The 18,816-nt window shown below is 48.9% G+C and overlaps 1 protein-coding gene across 4 annotated transcripts in view; it reads left to right on the top strand.

The window, feature by feature from the left end:
* Positions 1 to 9,514: 9,514 nt before the first annotated feature.
* The window catches only part of SHISA6 (shisa family member 6), a 243,301-nt gene continuing 233,999 nt past the window's right edge, over positions 9,515 to 18,816 (top strand). Inside the window, exon 1 of one of the 4 annotated variants that reach the window (XM_054083588.1) lies at positions 9,515 to 10,324. In XM_054083588.1, the coding sequence (XP_053939563.1) occupies positions 9,696 to 10,324 (629 nt within the window). In that variant the 5' untranslated portion in view covers positions 9,515 to 9,695. The remainder of the gene's footprint in view (positions 10,325 to 18,816) is intronic. The other 3 variants (XM_054083586.1, XM_054083587.1, XM_009559329.2) reach the window with 3 other exon arrangements.

Raw genomic sequence — 18,816 nt, 5'->3', positions numbered from 1 at the left:
CAGTGCTCCCATTTTCCAGTCATCCACCTGGTCCCTGAATGACTGGGAAGAGCTGTCTCATCCCTGGAGATTTTAGAGAAGGTGTAAAAGAGAAACAAAGGGACTTGGAGAGATAGAGGGTAGGATGTGTCATACCATTTGAAAGCACTGTCATGCCTGAGTAATTCATTTGCCTTATGCAGAAGTCTACCCTAGTGACATACTGGCTGCAAAGAGGGGGATTGAATGCTGGGTAGACTGTTCTGAACAACCTGTCTGTCTTTTATCAGGTCGCTGTGTGAGCCTTGTGTTTGCTCTTCTGCTGTTCAACCTTACGCAAAAATGTTAGGCAGTGCTCCTTTTGGTCAGTCCTATCTGTACTCTCTGTTGCTACCACCTTCCAGTTCCGGAAAACCTCCTCACTTGAGTTGCTTCACCCACTGGGAGGAAGGCTTGTTGTCATGTTCTTCTCGGCTTCTGGGTTTATGGTAGCCTAGTGCTCTAAGAGTAGGAAAAGCAGGGGATGAGGGGAAGCTGTTGTGACGGGGACCCTGTGTAACGGTGCCTTCCCAGTGATGTGATGTAGCATAGGTGTCTGTAAGGTTGACCATCTGTGTAGGGATGTCATCATGGGCCATGCTTCTGATCTGGAGTGGAAACTGAAAATCAAGGATACATTGCCCCATTCCTGGAGGTGTTGAAGACCAGGTTGATGAGGTTTGAGCAGCCTGATCCCTGCCCATGGCAGTGGGGTTGGAACTGTATGGTCTTCAAGGTCCCTTCTAACACCATTCTACGGTTCTATGATTCTAGGCAGATCATGGACTGAAGATCACGGAAATGTGAATCCTTCTGCAAAGGGATTTGGAAAAGATCTCTGCAAGAAAAGTCTCTGCAGACCCTTAGATTTGGAGCCATCCCAGTCTCTGCTCCTCCCATGGCCTCATTACAGTCAACCCTTTTAGATGCAGTGATGAGAAGAACCCAGGCAAAGCCCTGCCAGAGAAGGTACAATATTACTGTTTGTATGGAAACTGCATCACATCACACCAACAGCAGAGTGTGGGAGCACAGGAAAACCCTTGAGGGGAGGGGATTTATTAGTGGTGAGGGACCAAGCAGTGCCCAAGCTGCTGTCCTGGCTGTTTGAAGCACGCAGGTGAAAAAGGATGGTCAACAAACATGCCTAGAGCAGATAGACTCAAGGTCCCTTCAGGCTTCCCAGCGCATGTTACAACTGGAAATAGGCTCCAGGGAGGCTCCAGTGCCTTGGGCACAGCTGCTTCTCTTTTACAGCAAACCTCCAACTCTCCACCTGTGAGCTGGACAGCAGGAATTGCCTCCAGCTACAGCACTGGGAAATAGAGGCAGTCGTCCAGCACAAGTCCCTTCTGCTACAGCCACACAATTGATGGAAGCTGAGGGAATATTCCTGTCCCCTCTCCTCCTGTGGGCTCTGACTCAACCCCAGGGCTCAGCAGGATGGGAGCAGCTCCAGCTGATGCCATCCATGTGACACCCACTCTAACTGCTTCAGACTTTGTTTTTCCCAGGACTTTAGTTTTTCTTTAAAGAACCATTGCAAATGCATGCAGCACAACCTCACTCTGTCTCTGTGCACTGACTACAAAGCAAGCCTGATAGGCTAGGCAAAAAATCAGGAATCTGGTTGCTTTGAGAAGTTGCAGTCTCCATTTTAGCATCTTTCTAGTCCCACAATACATACAGGCTCCCCTACTCCTGCTGAACATCTGTTTTCTATCCTATCCTATCCTATCCTATCCTATCCTATCCTATCCTATCCTATCCCATCCCATCCCATCCCATCCCATCCTATCCCTTCTCTGTAGGACCTCACACTGTGCTCATCTCCGTAGCTTCTCTGCCTCCCTCAGAACTACTGCAAGCACAGTGTCTGCCCCCCTCTTCAGGAATCGCTTGTGCAGTTCAGCATTTAATTCAGTACATTCTGTTTTGTCTCCTGTGTTTATGTTAATGAGATCCCCAGAGCAGGAGTGGAGAGGCAATGATCTTTAACCACTGGTAGGAAGTCATTCTGGGTACCTGACTACCCACGTAATATGCCAAGAGGGAAGAAAGGCTCGTTACTGATCAAAAGTGATAGAAGATCTGAGTTGTGACCTCTGCAACAGAAAAACTGAAGTGAGCAGAGAATGCAACAGCAACCCTAACCCACAGAAGGTGCACATTGGTTGTGCACATGACCCTTCCTTCGAGAAGGCTGAACCTTCTCTGTGAAACATTCAGCCACTTCTCTCTGCTCAGCATCAGCTCTGCCTTGCTCAAATTCAGATGAATCAATCTCTTCATCCTTAACAGGCCCCTTAATGGTTTAGAAAAACAAGAGAAATTCTTTTCCTGAAAGAAACCACGGCTTTATGCATCAAGTGTTGAAGTCATGTTTAAGACGTAGTGGTTAATGCCTAGGGTCTGATTTTACTGGCTGTGAGTTGACATATTTTCAAGGTCTTTACTGAAGTGCAGGAATGCAGAGAAGCAGCTGAAAGGTGACCCTAAAAGGTCCTTCCAAACATTGTCACTGGTATTCTCAGTGGAACAGGGAGATGGTGGTCTCCAGCACCAATGTTCACTTCCATAGTGAGTGGTGAGCACCCTCAGCTGTGCAAACATCTGGTAATAAACCTAGTAATAATACATAGGTTTTGGAAGGACAGCAGAAAAGAGGGCTTCTAAATAAATGGTCTGCAGCATAGCCACAAAGAAGCTGTGAGTGGTTTGTTGTGTTCAGCTTGTGTGTCCTAACCAATACTGTATGACATTCATGCTCTGGTTTCCATGCTCATTGACCTTTCTACATATCAAGATATCAGAAAACCAAGGATATTGATGCATGCTGCTTAGGACAAGTTGATGACTCACTGTTCTGTGGTTGTAAGACCAGGCTGAATTTGCTGAAGCTTAAGAGTCTTCAGGTTTGTGATAAAAGAACAGGAGGTTGTTTATTTGATAGCTGCTTGAAGTACTATAACCACAGCTTTACTGAGATGCTGACAGTTTGGGTTGGTCCCAAACCTTAAGAGAGGGGCTGAAGCCTTCCTGCAAGGATGAGACAGATCTGTGGGAAAGGTAACGATGAACTCTAACAGTGCTGGGTGGTCTGTGAGAAGATGAGGTCTGGAATCACACATCTTCCCAGCTGTGACAGGCTGCAAATATGCCCTTCTGTAGCGCTTCAGTCCCAAGTTTCTACTGTTGAATTAATATATCCATACAAAAGTGTTACAGCTGAAGAATCACTCTTGTATGTTTGGTGAAAAGAGACTCCCCTCGCTCACGCCACCTCAAGGTTGTCTGAGCCTGTGTTCTCCTCGGTATCCTGGGTAGAGCGGATATGGACATGGGGCTTGCTGAGTTATAGAGCTCAGGCCATCTCAGCAGAGGAAGCTATCCAAGCGCCTCATCACATTGCTGGGCTTGGAGATGAGCCTGTGATCATCAACACCACTGTTAATACCTCTTATTTTGTTAATCATCTGTATCCAGCCCGTGGCTAGGTAATGACTGTGCAAGGTGTTGGGTACATACAATCTGGTTCCTTCCATCTGCTTGTCTGCTGACTTGGATGGTTTCTCCTGGCTCAGACTGGTTCATGATGAAATGTCTTGAGCTGTAGGACAATCTGAGTGGAAGAGTGACTGCTGGGATTGGCAGATCCCAGCATGGAAAAGTCACATCTGTTGGACACTCACGGAGCAGTGCCTGACTAGGTGCTGGGAAGAGAAGTCTGCCCTTGCGCTAGTGAGATAGATCGGTGCCATAATGGTAATGGAAACAACAACAGCAACAGTAATGAAATGTAAAATAAAACCTGTCACTGCCATCTCTTCTGTGCACATACACTAAGATGAAGAAAACTAACCACCAATATCCAATATGAGGCAAGATAACAGCATCAGTAATATGCTACATTAAACCAGCACATCGCCCTTCACAGGCTGAGAAAGATCCACCCTACAATAGACTCCCAGTTTGCAGTGAAAGCCAAAGCAGCTTAAAATGTCTTTCTGAAACTGCTAAGCAGGCCTGGAGGAACCATTGCACAGTAGATACCAGCAAAGAAGAAGAAGCTCATGTTGAGGTCTCCGTATTTCCTTCTCTTTGCCTGGATCTCCAGGGGATGCCACATATTGCAGGGAATAGTTGGAAGGTCTCCCTTGTGCTAGACTTTCTGTTACTATCAAGAAGGCATCACAAGACTTCTTAAAGTGCAGGGACGCTAATGGGTGAATTCCCTTTGCGTTAAACAAGGCTCTATCACCTAAGAAGAGACTGCAGGAGTGGCCCTAGAGCTGGCTCTTTGCATGTGGATCTTCTTCCATGCATGGAGGAGGAAGCAAAATACTTCTGGTACCCGCACACCAGTGTTTGCCATGTAAATGTATTTTAGAGTACAAACCAGGAGGAAAAGTAAAAGAAGCAGAAAACAAATATGTGAGCTGGACAGGCATCGGCACTGTCTCCCTCCACATCATGGAGCATTATTGGAGGAACTTTGTGGGTCTGGCTGGTCAGATTTGTGTCAGAGATTCTCCCACCTGGAGAAAACACTGTGCCTGCTTCCATCCACCTGACCACAGGACCCTGGGGGTTTGCAGAGGCACAGTGGTAAAAGTACGTTCTGACCTTCTCTGTAAGCAGAGCTGGATAAATAATGAGGAATCAATCATTTGCTGAAGAAGTTTCTTTGTCTTCTGTTTACAGATGGCCCACACGAACACTTGAAGTGAGTGCAGTGATGAACTGTGGGCCAAAGCTCAACTCGGTGGAGACGTCAGTGAACTCCCTGAATCCCTCTCAGGAGTGTTTGGCTGTCCCGTCCAGTGGCACCTCCTGTTGCTGGCACTGCTGCAGGCACTAGCATCAGCATCTTGATCTCCCGAGTTGCATAGGTGGATAAGTTGTCTGCAAAACTGCGTGCACATCTGTCAGCAGCCCTGGCAATTTTGTCTCCCTTTCACTGAGACAGAAGACAGAGGCTTAAGTGCTGAGAATGCCCCAAAGACAGACACGTACGTCACTGCTATAGGACATCATGAGCCTGTAATATTCACTGCCACAGCGGCTGGCTGGATAGGAAGGATGAGAAGGAAACAAGATGTTCCCATGAGTAAAGATAATCACAGTTCCTAAAACTATACAAACCCATATAAAACACAGAATTCTTTCAGCTGCCAGAGAATAAACCAATCACTAAAAGCTGATTAAATTTCCCTTTACTGAGCTAGTTTCTTGTCCCCAGCTGCTCAGGAAACTGCAGAAAAATCTGATCACATCTGCCACTGCCCATACTGAGAGACCTCTGGCAGCTCAGTGTCTGTTATCACTGAAATTGTTCCCCTCACGTTTCCCTGCCTGTTTCCATTCACTGTCTTCTATCTGGGAGTAAGTAGCCTTCTGCTTATAAGAAACTCGTGATGCACCCTGTATCTCTGCTACATTCATAAAGCAAGTCCATATCTAGTCAAGCAAAAAAGAAATCAGCTTCGTAGAAATAATCCCCCAAACCTCCTATTATTAGCTTTTTGTAGCTACATTAATTTTAGAAGAAAAAGTAGGTCCAAAGTGCTGGGCTCATTTTAATAAAGATTCACGGTCACAATTTAATCCCTTGATGAGGAAGAATCAGCTTTTGAGCACATCAGACTCATTACAAACTCCTCACAAAGTCATCAGAGTCTGACAAGTGATGGCAGGGAAAGTGGTCTAAAGGTGAATGATTCTGTGTATAGATTAGATTAAACACGAGTTACTGAACTTGCACTTCCCTTGGCCGCCAGCAGCCATGGCATTTCCAGGAGAGACATGAAAGCACCCAGCAAAGAAGATAAACAAGAAAACAGATCTGAAATAGACATGTTAATAAAAATGACCTAGGAAGGATGGACTTGAGACAAAAGAGAAAGTGCTGGAGCTCTCACAGTGACTTCCAGGTGGGGATGAAGTTAGGGAGTGCAGCTGTTATCAGAGTGACCTTTCCTGACTATGGTTAGGTGTAGAAAAGAGTATTTCTCTCCTGCAAGTATCTTGGGCATTGCCCTCTCTTTCTGCAGCTACCACCACAGCTGCAAACCCTGGGAAAGTCCCAGGAATCTGACACTGCTCCTCAGTGACTCTTTCCTGCTTTCCACATTTGCTTTATCTCTTTCCATCCCATTATTTTGGCTCATGGAGACTTTGTCCTTCTTTACGATGCTTCTTGGTGTTCATATATCATGGAGCAGGAGGAAGCAGAGGCATCTGGATGTTTCTTCACTACCTTGGTCTGATACAGTAATAGCAGTACCACAGCAACATGTGGAGTCCAAGTCGCAGCCAGTGCTGGAAGCTGTGCAGGCACACTAAGAAAAGTCTCAGAGCCCAAAGATTCTGTGGGGCAGAATACTCCACACTTAGTGCCGTTCTCCAGGGAGATATTATTTTCCTAGATATTTTCTGTGTCCTTCTAGCATTTGGCCTAAGGACATAGCAGAGTCAATAGTTTGTTTCTCAAGAACTACAGATCTTGTCCTTGAGCATTGCCTTCAGCAGATAGCCTTGCCCACGTGGGAGAGGATGCTGTCTTTTCTCTAGAGTGATAGCTCCTGTCCACAGAGCAGTGACTCTGCAGAGACCTGAGTTCCTGTTTAAATGTTCAGGGTAGAACCAGATGAGGGGAAGATGCATCCTTATGCCTCCTATACTTTGCAAAGTACCTACCTTGGAGAAGCAGGGGCAGAGTTTCAAGGCAGATCAGGGCTGAAGATGCTTGCCGTGGTGATTTTGATGAAGCCATACTGGGGAGCTGGAAGATCTACAATGTCTGGAGATCGCTTTCCAGCATCAGCCAAATCTGCTTTACAAGCTTTGAAGCAAGGCTTTGGAGGACACCTATAATGTAGGCATCATCCCCAAAGGGATTACAGATACACTGGGCTCAGAGTATTCTGGGTTCAGAAGGTACATGCATTATACCAGCTCAAATTGCCACCTGTCACATTGTTCTTAGGCTTGCTTCTTTCTGCCTCACTTTTGAGTTTGTGGTCGGTTATTGCTGAGGTCTGGGAACCCCACGGTGTTGAGCTACCAGTGAGACCTGGGCACATCTGTTAAACACAGAGATCCTTGGGAGGCCAGGTTGGATGGAGCCTTGGGCAGCCTGATCCAGTGGGAGGTGCCCCTGCCCATGGCAGAGGGGTTGGAACTAGATGATCTTTAAGGTCTCTTCCAATCCAAACTATTCTATGATTTTATGATTCCATGATTCTATGACACTGCAGAGCGGGTCTTCTTGAGGAACGAAGTCATTGATCACCCCATGTATTCCCCATCATCAGTGCAGCTTTAGATGACAGAGCTTTCTTTGCCACTCTCACACTCCATGGAGTCTCTCGAGACAGTAATATAAAGCTCCCAGCCAAGAGCTATGGCTGTTCAGACCTTGGTCACTTGAAAAAATGATTCACATGGCAAGAGCGAAAAGCATTTTCAGCAGTGGTTTCCCCTGTTTCTCCACTGCTCTCTCTCCTCTCAACACCACCCTCCCAATTCTCCTGAAAACTGGTTGCCTGCAGCTACAGGGCATCGCTTCTGTTCCTGACTGCATGTGCTCCTCAGTCGTGACTCCTCTCTGTCCTCTGTGTGTCCTTAAAGCTGGCGATGCCTTGTATGTCTTCATGAAATATTTGCATGGGCTTTAGTTCAGTTTGCAATGGGACATCAGGGAAACATCAGGACTTTGAGGAAATTCTGGCATGGAAGCCCAGTGGCTCACAGCAGTGAAACCTTCTGCACCTGCACAAAGCTTGCTCAAAACTACGTTAAACCACACCGTGGTGGCTGTGCTTGGGTCACTGGGGATGGTAGCCCAAGGCATCGCTAGCCCAGGGCATCACTAGCCCAGGGCTTTCTTTGCTAGCCCATCCCTACAGCACCCTTAGAGCCACCCTGGAGGAGAGCTAGTTTGGAGAAGTAGTGTATCAGAGAGGCTGGGGTGGGGGATACTGCCTTCTCCATCCTGAGTGCTATAGCTGAGCCCTTGCAGCAGGGAACTGGGATTTAGCTGGACTCAGTGCACCTGCCAGGGCAGATTCCAACAGTCTCAGGATGGTTTAGCACATCCTGTGAAGCCTGGGATGCATATCCCTGTGCAGTGGGTGGCAGGGCAGTGGGGACAGCATGGCCTTGGTGCGCAGCACTGCCTGAGAGCCCTGAGGGCAACATCTGCCCAGCACCAGGTTGTGCTTTTGGGACAGGAACCTCCTGGAGGAGGAGAGGCAGTTCTGCCCCTGAGCTATCTGGGGTAAACCTGCTTGGACACCCTTGCTCCACTAACCCTTGTGGAGGGATGTTCACAAAGGCTTGTGGGGATAGGATGAGAGACAATGGGTACAAACTGGGGAAGGGCAGATTTAGGCCAGACATAAGGAAGAATTTCTTCACCATGAGAGTGGTGAGGCACTGGAACAGGTTGCCCAGGGAAGCTGTGGATGTACCTGGATGAAAACAAGATGTGGTGTTCAAGGCCACATTGGGTGGGGTTTTGAGCAACCTGATCTAGTGGGATGTGTCCCTGCCCATGGCAGGGGGGTTTAAACTGGATGATCATTAAGGTCCCTTCCAAACCAAACTATTCTATGATTCTATGATTCAATGATTCTACGCTGTGTCTGCTGCTGATGCTGCTGTGCCTGGTGCTGCCGGGTCTGGTGATGCTGGTGATGTGCATCCTGGCGTGACCAGCAGGTCCAGGGAGGTGATTCTCCCTCTGTACTCGGCACTGGTGAGACCGCACCTTCAGTACTGTGTTCAGTTCTGGGCCCCTCACCACAAGAAGGATGTTGAGGCTCTGGAGCGTGTCCAGAGAAGAGCAACGAAGCTGGTGAAGGGCTGGAGAACGTCTTGCGAGGAGCGGCTGAGAGAGCTGGGGTTGTTTAGCCTGGAGAGGAGGAGGCTGAGGGGAGACCTTATTGCTCTCTACAACTGCCTGAAAGGAGGTTGTGGAGAGAGAGGAGGGAGCTGGGCTCTTCTCCCAAGTGACTGAGGACAGGACAAGGGGCAATGGCCTCAAGCTCCGCCAGGGAAGGGTCAGACTGGAGATCAGGAAAAGATTTTTCACAGATAGTCATCGGGCACCGGCAGAGGCTGCCCAGGGAGGGGGTGGAATCCCCAGCCCTGGAAGTGTTTAAAAGACGGGTAGACAGGTGCTCGGGGACGTTGTTTAGTGGCAAATGGGAATGGTTGGACTCGATGTTCCAAGCGGTCTTTTCCAGCCTGGTGACTCTCTGATCCTATGTCGGGTCCGCTGTGGCCGTGCCCGGTGTCGCCGCCCCCCTCGTGCCGGGGGATGCCCGGCGGGGGAGGGGGGGGTCCATCCCCTCTCCCGAAGCGCCGCTCCGCCGCCCCGGCTGATGTCAGGCGCGGGGCCGGGGCGGGGGGCGGTCCGTGGCGGAGCTCCGCGCTGGGCACCGCCTCCGCGAGGAGCGCGGGCAGCCCGCCCGCCGCCGCCGCAGTCCCGCTCCGGCATGGTAAGGCTGCGGGGCGGGGGGGCGCCCTCCGCGCCGCGCTCTCACGCTCCTCTCTCCGTCTCTCGCAGCCCCTCTCCGCCGGAGCCCCGCGGCGCCCTCCGCTGAGGATCCCTCCGCGCTCCATGGGGCGCTGAGCCCCTCGCCTCCCCCCCCCGCCCCCTCCGCCCCGCCATGGGGCCGCGGCACCTGCTGCTGCTGCCGCCGCTGCTGCTGCTGCTGCTCGCCCCGCGGCCGCCCCCCGCGCTGCCCGCCGCGCCGCCCCGCCACAAGGGCAACCGCACGCAGGGGGCGGCGGCGCGGCGGACCCCGAGGCCGGGCAAGGAGCCGCTGAACCAGACCGTAGCGGCCGCGCTGCCCTCGGCGCCGCCCGGGCGAGGGAAGGCGGCGGGGGGCGGCTCGGCCCCGGCGTACGAGACCTGCTGGGGGTACTACGACGTGAGCGGGCAGTGGGACAAGGAGTTCGAGTGCAACAACAGCCTGACGGGCTTCCGCTACTGCTGCGGCACCTGCTTCTACCGCTTCTGCTGCAACAAGCGAGCCGAGAAGCTCAACCAGAGCCTGTGCCGCAACTACAAGAGCCCCGAGTGGGCGCACCCCACCACGGCCGGCGGGGCGCTGCCCGCGGACGGCGGCGACGGCGGCGACGGGGACGCCGACAAGTACGACCCGGACAAGGACAGCACCAACGCCACCGTCTACATCTCGTGCGGGGCCATCGCCTTCGTGCTCATCGCCGGGGTCTTTGCCAAGGTGGCCTACGACAAGGCGAGGCGGCCGCCCCGGGAGATGAACATACACAGGTGCGATGCTCCCCCCGCGCCCGGCACCCCTCCCGCCCGGGGACACCCTCCTGGCCGAGGGTTCTCCTTCGTAAGTGCCGATCCGAGGGGTTCCCCGTTGCACTGGCTCTGCAAGGGTTCCTCCTGTCAGCCGCCCATCCGAGGGTTCCTCCTCTGCAAGTGCCTCTCCAAGGGTTTCCCCGTTGCACTGGCTCTCCGGGAGTTTCCCAGGTGCAACACCCGTCTGAGGGTTCCTCCTCTCAGCCACCCATCTAAGGGCTTCCCGTTTACTCAGCCTGTCCAAGAGTTTCCCTATTGCATGCCCTCTGCAAGAATTCCACCTTTGAACTGGCCGTCAAAGGATTTCCCTTTGCACTGTCTGTCCAAGGGTTTCCCAGTTGCAATACCCATCCGAGGGTTCCTCCTCTCAGCCACCCATCCAAGGGTTCTTCCTCTGCAAGTGCTGCTCCAAAGGTTTCCCTGTTGCACTGGCTCTCTGAGAGTTTCCCAGGTGCAACACCCATCCGAGGGTTCCTCCTGTCAGCCACCCATCTAAGGACTTCCCGTTTGCTCAGCCTGTCCAAGAGCCTCCCTGTTGCATGACCCCTGTCAGAATTCCACCTTTGCACTGTCTGTCCAAGGGTTCCTTCTTTCAGGCACCCATCCGAGGGGTCCTTCTTTCAGGCACCCATCCGAGGGATCCTTCTTTCAGGCACCCATCTAAGGGCTTCCTGTTTGCTCAGCCTGTCCAGGAGTTTCCCTATTGCATGTTCTCTCCAAGAATTCCATCTTTGAATGGGCCATCCAAGAGTTTCCCTTTGCACTGTCTGTCCAAGGGTTTCCCAGTTGCACTGCCCATCCAGGGCTCCTCCTTTCAACTGTCCATCTAAGGGCTTCCCATTTGTCCAGTGTGTCCAAGAGTTTCCCCATTGCAAGATCCTTCCTAGAGTATCACCTTTGAACTGGCTGTCCCAGGGTTCCCTTTTGCACCACTGTCCAAGGAATCCCCTTGTGAAATACCTTTTCCAAGTCGTTGTCCTCTGCGCTGGCTGACCATGAATTTCCCCTTTGCACGGCCCTTCCATGGATTTCTGCTTTGCACTGGCTGTCTAAGGGCTCCGCTTTTGCATCACCTGTCCAAATGATCTTCCATTGTGCTACTGCTTTGAGGGTCTCCCCTTTAAGCACTCGCCCAAGGGTTTTCTCCTTCAGGAGGGAAGTCCAGGAGTTCCCTCCTTGCACCACCTGTCACAGGGTTTTCCCTTTCATCTAGCTATCCAAGAGCAACTCTGAACAGTCTGTCCAGGGACAATCTCACCCCTTGGACCATTCCTCCCCACCCTTTGCCACTTCTCATCCAGAGACCCATGTTGGTGCCCCGCTTCGCACAGCAGCACTGCTGGACCTCTCCCCTTCCCCTCCACGTGTGAGGGGTCCTGTCCTGCTCTCCATGCAGAGCCACCCCGTCCCCTCCTGCCCCCCAGCCCCCTGCCCACCCCAGGGGCAGTGGAGGTGCGATGGACCCCACGAGTCCTGTCCTGCCTGGTCCTGCTGGAGAGAAGTTAGAACAGTGCGGAGGAAATCGCTGTGTCCTTTTGGCTGGTGTCTTTGCCTCATGGTTGCAAGGGGTGTTTGGGAAAGCAGTGGTATCAGGGAGCATTCTTTTCCTTTGCTTTTTCCTTTCTTTCCCCCTCTAAACCCAGATAACTCAGGCCAGTAGCCTGCCCTTTCTGGCTGGCTGCTCGGGAAGTAGTTTGTTATCCTTCTCTCAGTGGCTTTACACATTGCTGTTTTAACAGCTTTAATAAGAGAAACCACTCTTGACGTGTCAGAGAAAATCCTGTTTAAAAGCCAGTGCTCAGGCTTCTGTAAAAATTCTCCTTTTGGATAAATGCGTGTACTCTCTCGGTTTGTATTTATCTTTTGGTGGAAAAGTCCTTCCAGAAGATGTGTACATCTTGTCTGCTACGAACACAAGAGGCTCCCGAGTTTGAACATAAAAATTGGTGAGGGCTTTTTTACAAGAACAGTTGTGAGCGTAAGTGGGGAAAGCCCTTATCTCTGGCAGGCAGTGCTTCGTAACAATTATTTTAATTAAGAAAAAGTAATCAAAACAAATGAAACCATTGACCATAGTTTTAAGGCTGAGCTTCAAATGGAGTTAAGAGAGTGCAAGGGGAAAAAAATTACCTTTTTACAAAGAAAAAGAGATGAGTGACGCAGTTTTTATTTATTTGGATAGCTGCGCTTTATTTAGACTCCTCGGTTTTCAGGGCCACACACACAACGTTGCTGGCTGGTGTGAATTCTTGCCTTCAAGGAGCTAAAAGCGATGCTGGATTGCACTTGCTGAGGGTTTGGCCTGCGTATCCCACCACAAACCCCACTTGCCTCCGGGCTCTGCCTTAGGCAAAAAAATAACTTCACGGCATTAAAAATATTGTATTATCTTTTAGGTCACTTGTGTCTGGATATTAAAGGGTCCTGAAAGTAGCTTAGTCAGAAAATAGACTTAACTAAGAGCTAGTTCCCCAACTGCCCAGCTCTTTTGGCTTCAAGGCAACTTTGTCTGGGCTATATCTTCATGCTGAATTTGGTAATCTGCCTTGAATGCCCATATGTTACTTTTGCTGTAGCTCCAGTATGCCCCGGGGTTGGATCCTACACCCTTTGAAATCAGAGACAGTGTTGCCAGACTTGTCTGAATTATTCCCGAGGTTTTCATTTCTTTGATGCTGGCTTTTCTTTATTTAGCTGAATTCTGGTGATATGATTCACCTGTGTGTAGCGGTGTGAATGGCAGATTGAGTGCTTGGGAAGCTTGACTTTCAGAGCGTTTTAGGGAATTGATTGACTTGTATAATATGGTAGCTGGTAAAAGATTATACCTTTCAGAGCTGTGGTATCTGAACTTGATCAACATTGCACGATGGTTTAAATATTATGAAGTGCGTCTCCAGCAGACAAGGTCCTCATCGGTCTTGGGAAAAATGCTGTCAGTGCTCTAAGCAGAATGTAAATATGAGGAGGGGAATGCTTGGTCTTTCTTTGTCTCGAGAACTGCTGCTGAGTAACAGGGAAGGCACAAATCAGCATGTAGTCAGATATTTCTATCTGTTTGAGGTTGTGTCAATTGGAGTTAAGTGCAACATCCAGAATAATTCACATTAAATCTCAGTGTGCATCCCATCAAAACCTCCAGGATGAGGAGAACAACAGTATAAACAGAAATTATTACAGTGGGCTAGAAATAGCCCATCACGAGCAATTCCCATACCCAGGCAGGATTAAGCAAGACTTCCCTGCACTTCACCATAAGCGAGATGATGCTCTAAATTTTATTTCATTGTAAACCATTGGTTAGTGGGACTGTACTTAGATGTTATTTCTCTGCTAAGTTCTCATCCAGCTTTTACAGAAAATCCTTATTAACTCAGTTAGGAAGAACATTTTGATGGAGGCAGGGCTTATACTATGTCTTTTGCTGGAAAGGAAGGTTTACAAATTCCCAGGAGAGCTGTCACCCTCATGTGAAGTGAAAGGCTGCCTGTGCACCGAGATATGCGTGTGCATTTCGGAACTGAAAATCCTGTCTTGTTTTCAGGCACTGCCACACACCTTTAAAGCAGAGACACTGCTGTGATTCGGGGCTGAGCAGTGACGGCGACTGATACTGAAGTTCATTCCTAAGAGCAGTAACTGGAAGTGCCTTGAAAACCAGGAGCTGAAATACTCATATTTTAACAGAAACATTTGTAATGCTTTAAACCCAGCTGATTTTGTAGTGATTATAGGATTGTTCAGCCTGACCATTTATGACTACCCCTTGCCTGGGTCTTGCTTTGGAGTTACCCAGCCAGAACTAATGCCTGCTGGGCTCCAGACAGAAACTGGGGCCGAGTTCAATTTTCAGTTACACCCAGCAATGTTCTGTCTGCTGTTGCTCACTGCCTGCGTTTTTTGGGGATGGTTTGTTTTCATCAGTTTGTCAGGGGTTTTGTTTTGTTTTGTTTTTCTCAAGCATTTCTTAAGTGGGCAGAGTATTTTCTTTACTTCCAGTACAGGAATGAGTTAGGGAATCTTCAAGGATGATCAGCTGTTTGTTTTCAAAGCTAGGTATGTTTTTCTGTAGCGAGGAGGGGTGACCCAGAATATTCACTTCCATGGCCATGACCCTAAATCTCCATGCTACAGTACATAAATAATTCACTGCTAATAGTATCACTCCATGACCCCTGTTTAGCCCTCAGCAACAGCAACCATCGCGCTTGCTGCTGAGTTAGGAATGCACAAATTGGATGCTGTTTCTGGTTTGCAGTTAGGGTTTGAAATGTTACCGGGTGCTGCATGGGCAGCCGAAGCCCTCACGAGCCAGAGGGAGATGGTGGCAGCGATGGCCCTGGGGCGGTGGTGGGAGACCAGCTGCTCTCATGTCACTGCTGAGAAGCAGCACTGGGTTTTTTTCCCAGCAGAGTAGCTCTGCATCCTGTGAAAAGGCTGTCTCCGTTGTGTGGAGTGTGTCTGATGAGTGTTTGGGCTTTTGAAAGGGAGAAGGGAAAGAAGCACCTTCTACTCAGAGTGCTTCGCGTTACCCTGCTCCTTACCCTACTCTTTGTTGCTACAACAATATTTGTGCTACTCTTTTCTTTGGCCTCTGCCTTTGCACTCTCTGCTCTGTGAATATTATCAGTGCTTTTATAAATACGCATCCTTTCCCCAGTAGAGGCCAGAGATAAACTGATCTGTTTCTTGCCATGTTTAGTCTGCAGCTCTGAATTTCAAGAGGAATCACAGGCAATGGATCTATTCGTCCACAGACCTGGGAAGGCTGCATGCACTGTTTTACCTGAAGCTAAGTTAAAATACTGGAGGTTTTAACCTTCCTGCAGGCTGCATCTCCCCGTATGTGCTGGACCTTGGGTCCCTGGAGGGTGCTAGTTCCAGCCCTCTTTGCTAACGTGGGAGCTTGTGATAACGGCCTGTCTATAGACTTAGTTCTGCGAGTTGTGATCACAGCTGGCTCATTCAGTTCTGCTCCCTGCTGGTGAGTGATGCTTGAGCCAAACAATCAAACTTCATACCTCCCCAGGGCTGGGAGAGAGCGATACTAACACATACCTGGCCATAGCGACTGGGCAGATTTTCTTTCTTGAATGCTGTCACTATGTTCTTTCCCTTTCTACTAATTTGTTGTTATGCTGTGTTGTTTGGTTTTTTTTTAAGTTCTACTCTGCCTCATTCATCAGACTCACATGTGTGCCTTTCATCTGTTTTTTGCCCTGCTTTGTATTGTTGATCCCTGATGGTTTCTGAGTCTCTTCTGTACTGTGCCCTGTCCTTCCCACAGGCACAGAATACAGATCCACAAGCACGATTCAGACTTGATTAAGGTAAAACACAAAAAGGCAGAAAACCCTTGTGGCCTTAGAGATGTTACTCAAGGCTAGTTCGTCTGTTTCAAACCAATATTGCACCTTAACATACTTGGGGTAACTGCCATGCAGGGAGAAGATCTGAATCTTGTCCTGTTTGCATTGACGAATTGTCCATTCCCAGCCAGGCAGATCAAGGCAGGATGTGTATCGGTATGTATGTAACTACACAAAGGATTTTTTTTGTGCTTCACTTACATGTACAGCGGACGCTTCAGTCTGAAGGTCTGGTCATAGTTTCTGACTGGTTTTTTCTTGCCATACTTTCCTCTCCGAGTCTATTTTATGAAGAGACTGGCTTTGCTAACAGCATAGTGCGCCTGGCTCCAGACTCCCACTGGCTGCTTCTGAGGCTTCTCCTTTCTGTTTGAACTTCTCCCAGTAAGAGAGGCTGCTCTCAGAAACTGTGCTGCCTTCACTGAATCATTACAGTGTCTCTAATTCCCATTTATTTGATATTTTCCTGCTGTCTAATTAACTTTTCCTATTAGTAACCCTCCATCGTAAGGTGTCATGGGAATCCAGTCTAGCTCTGAACTTCTGTTTCTTTTAGTTTTGTAATCTCTTAACTGACAGTTGATCTGTGTGTCTTTGGAGATCAGACGCCTTTTAAAACTTCTGTTTTGCATAAGAAGATCTGAACCTTATCAGGAAAATGAGATCATGGTGCTTTTTTGCTTGCCTTCGCCCCTGCTCACATGGGCAATCTGTATTCCCTTAGATCTGTGTGCCCTGTATTGCATAGAGTTCTCAAATGCCTCATTGCCCAGGCTGATAAGCCTGGAATTCTTTCACAATGAGTATTTTACTGTAGTTCAGCTCTGTACCCAACCTCTTTTGTTGTGGTAATAGGGCTCTTCAGTTTAAGGACAGTTTTCTGCAATAGGTTTAAAGCCCCCTAATTGTGCTTTACAGTGTAGGGTTTGGTGCAAAGTAGATACCTTATGCATGAAACCAGTTCTGTGTGAACTCACATAGTTTTCAAAGCTCTGCAAACCCACCAAGTGCTGTTACTGGCTTTGTGCATGCAGGTACAGAAGCACAAACAATAACAGCGTTAAAACCTGTACCAGCTGAGCTCTTCGCATCGTTCTTGCAGCCTTTCATGCATGTGAAATGCCTAGCAAGACCTGCTATTTTTATTTTACCTTCTTTCCACAATGAAGATCTGTGCTGAGGTCCTTTTCTATGCACTAACACTGCTTCCAGTTCTTCCCAGCACCCGTTCTTTCTTTTCTGGGTGCATCTCTTTTCCGGTGTCTCCCTTTTGCTCTCTCGGGCAAAGCTGGGTGCAGCCAGGTTGATAACAGGCTGAGCTGGCGACGGAAGGTAGATGCTTCGAGGAACAGTGCTGGCAGTACAGCAGGTGGCAGCCTGCTCTCTGGCTTGCAGCGAGCGCTGCACCCTCCGTGATGCTGGGGGACATCAGTCCTGGAGGCACCAGCCTCTCCCTGCCACTCACTGTCCCTAAATAGCCTCATAGTGGTTTAGAGATAGATCTTGACCCTTGCTGCCCTGGCTGCTTTTTGCCCAGTGTAACAGCTCTCTGCAGAGAAACGTCAATTGGAAAGGTTTATTTTAACTTTTTAATTATAAAATCAGTGCGTTACTGGTTTCTTTCTGCTTGTACCTGTGTCGCTATTCCAAGGAACTGGTATTACCTGTTGTGAGTTTAGTGACTGAAATATAATTCCTGCCCACACCACAGCAATAGTAGGAGACTTACTCGGTTTGTGTACTAGTATCAGATGTGTAAAGTACTTCTTACAACGTATAGTCTAAGCACTGCTCGTATTTACTACTCCTGATAAGCGGTCTTAATAACCTGTCCCAAAGAAAAAAGCTTTCTTTCCAGTTGCTGATTCTACTTCGCGTTATAAAGACGGAGGAGAGATGATGAGCTTATAGTGACAGTGGCTTTCATGTTGATTTGTCAGTCTAATGCCTTATACTACTTCTATTTCAGCTGAAATGTATTTTCCACATGCACGCGTTCATACAATGAGTGTGTATCTATAATGCAATTATGTCACCTGTGTGTTAGTTTTAAGTTCACCAAGATGAGTGAGTTGGGAAAACTGCCAGCCTCATTCTGCTGTCATAGGCTGGGGTAAGGATATGGTCCTTGGTACATCGTGATTAAGCTGTCAGTGAAATTTGTCATTAAACCTAGACTAAATTCCAGGAGCTTTCACAAATGATTTTTGTATTTAGAGTAAAGATTTTTCAGAAGACATCAGACTCTTCCTTGTAGTATTAATTTTTAAAAAAGAATATCCTGAACTTATGTTGAGTGCAGCTGCACAGATGCTCCTTGAAGAGTGTCCTGATGTCTAGGTTTTTTTCCCTGTGTAACTCCATGGGTGCATTCACCTATTCTTGTACACACAGACACACACATATACTCTTTATCAGGAAGTGCAAGGATTGGATGAGGGGGAATGCTTTTAAGCTGAAAGAGGGGAGATTGAGATGAGATTTTAGGAAGGAACGTTTTCTGTGAGGGTGGGGAGGCCCTGGCCCAGGTTGCCCAGAGAAGTGGTGGCTGCCCCATCCCTGGAGGTGTTCAAGGCCAGGTTGGATGGGGCTTTGAGCAACCTGATCGGGTGGGAGGTGTCCCTGCCCATGGTAGGGATGTTGGAACTGCATGATCTTTAAGGTCTGTTCCAACCCAAACCGTTCCATGATTCTGTGATATACGGGCATCCGCCATGTGCCTGCTCAGGTATGGTGAAAACCCATTTCCAGTGTTCCTCCTCAGAAACCCTGCTCTGAAGCGCCAGTTGCTATTGTTTCTGGCAGCTGCACAGACCAGTTTTCTCTTTTGCTGACCTGGGACTGATACATCCCTAGTACACTGCTGAGTGCCTGCACTTTCACAAACAAGATCTACTTTGGCAGAATCACTTCCACTCAAAGGAGGCCGCTTCCCAGAGGGGTTCGCTGGTGGCAGCATCCCCATGTTTCCCTCCATGTATCAGTTTGCAGTGGTGTTTGAGTAATCAAATCCATCCTTCTGGTAGTAAGATCAAAGCACTATCAGACAGTGTGGTCAGGCACGTGCCCTGGAGGCAGCAGAGA

The sequence above is a fragment of the Cuculus canorus genome, chromosome 18 (genome assembly GCF_017976375.1).
Source record: "Cuculus canorus isolate bCucCan1 chromosome 18, bCucCan1.pri, whole genome shotgun sequence".
In the NCBI taxonomy this organism is placed as follows: domain Eukaryota; kingdom Metazoa; phylum Chordata; class Aves; order Cuculiformes; family Cuculidae; genus Cuculus; species Cuculus canorus.
This window is presented reverse-complemented; position numbering and strand designations above follow the sequence as displayed.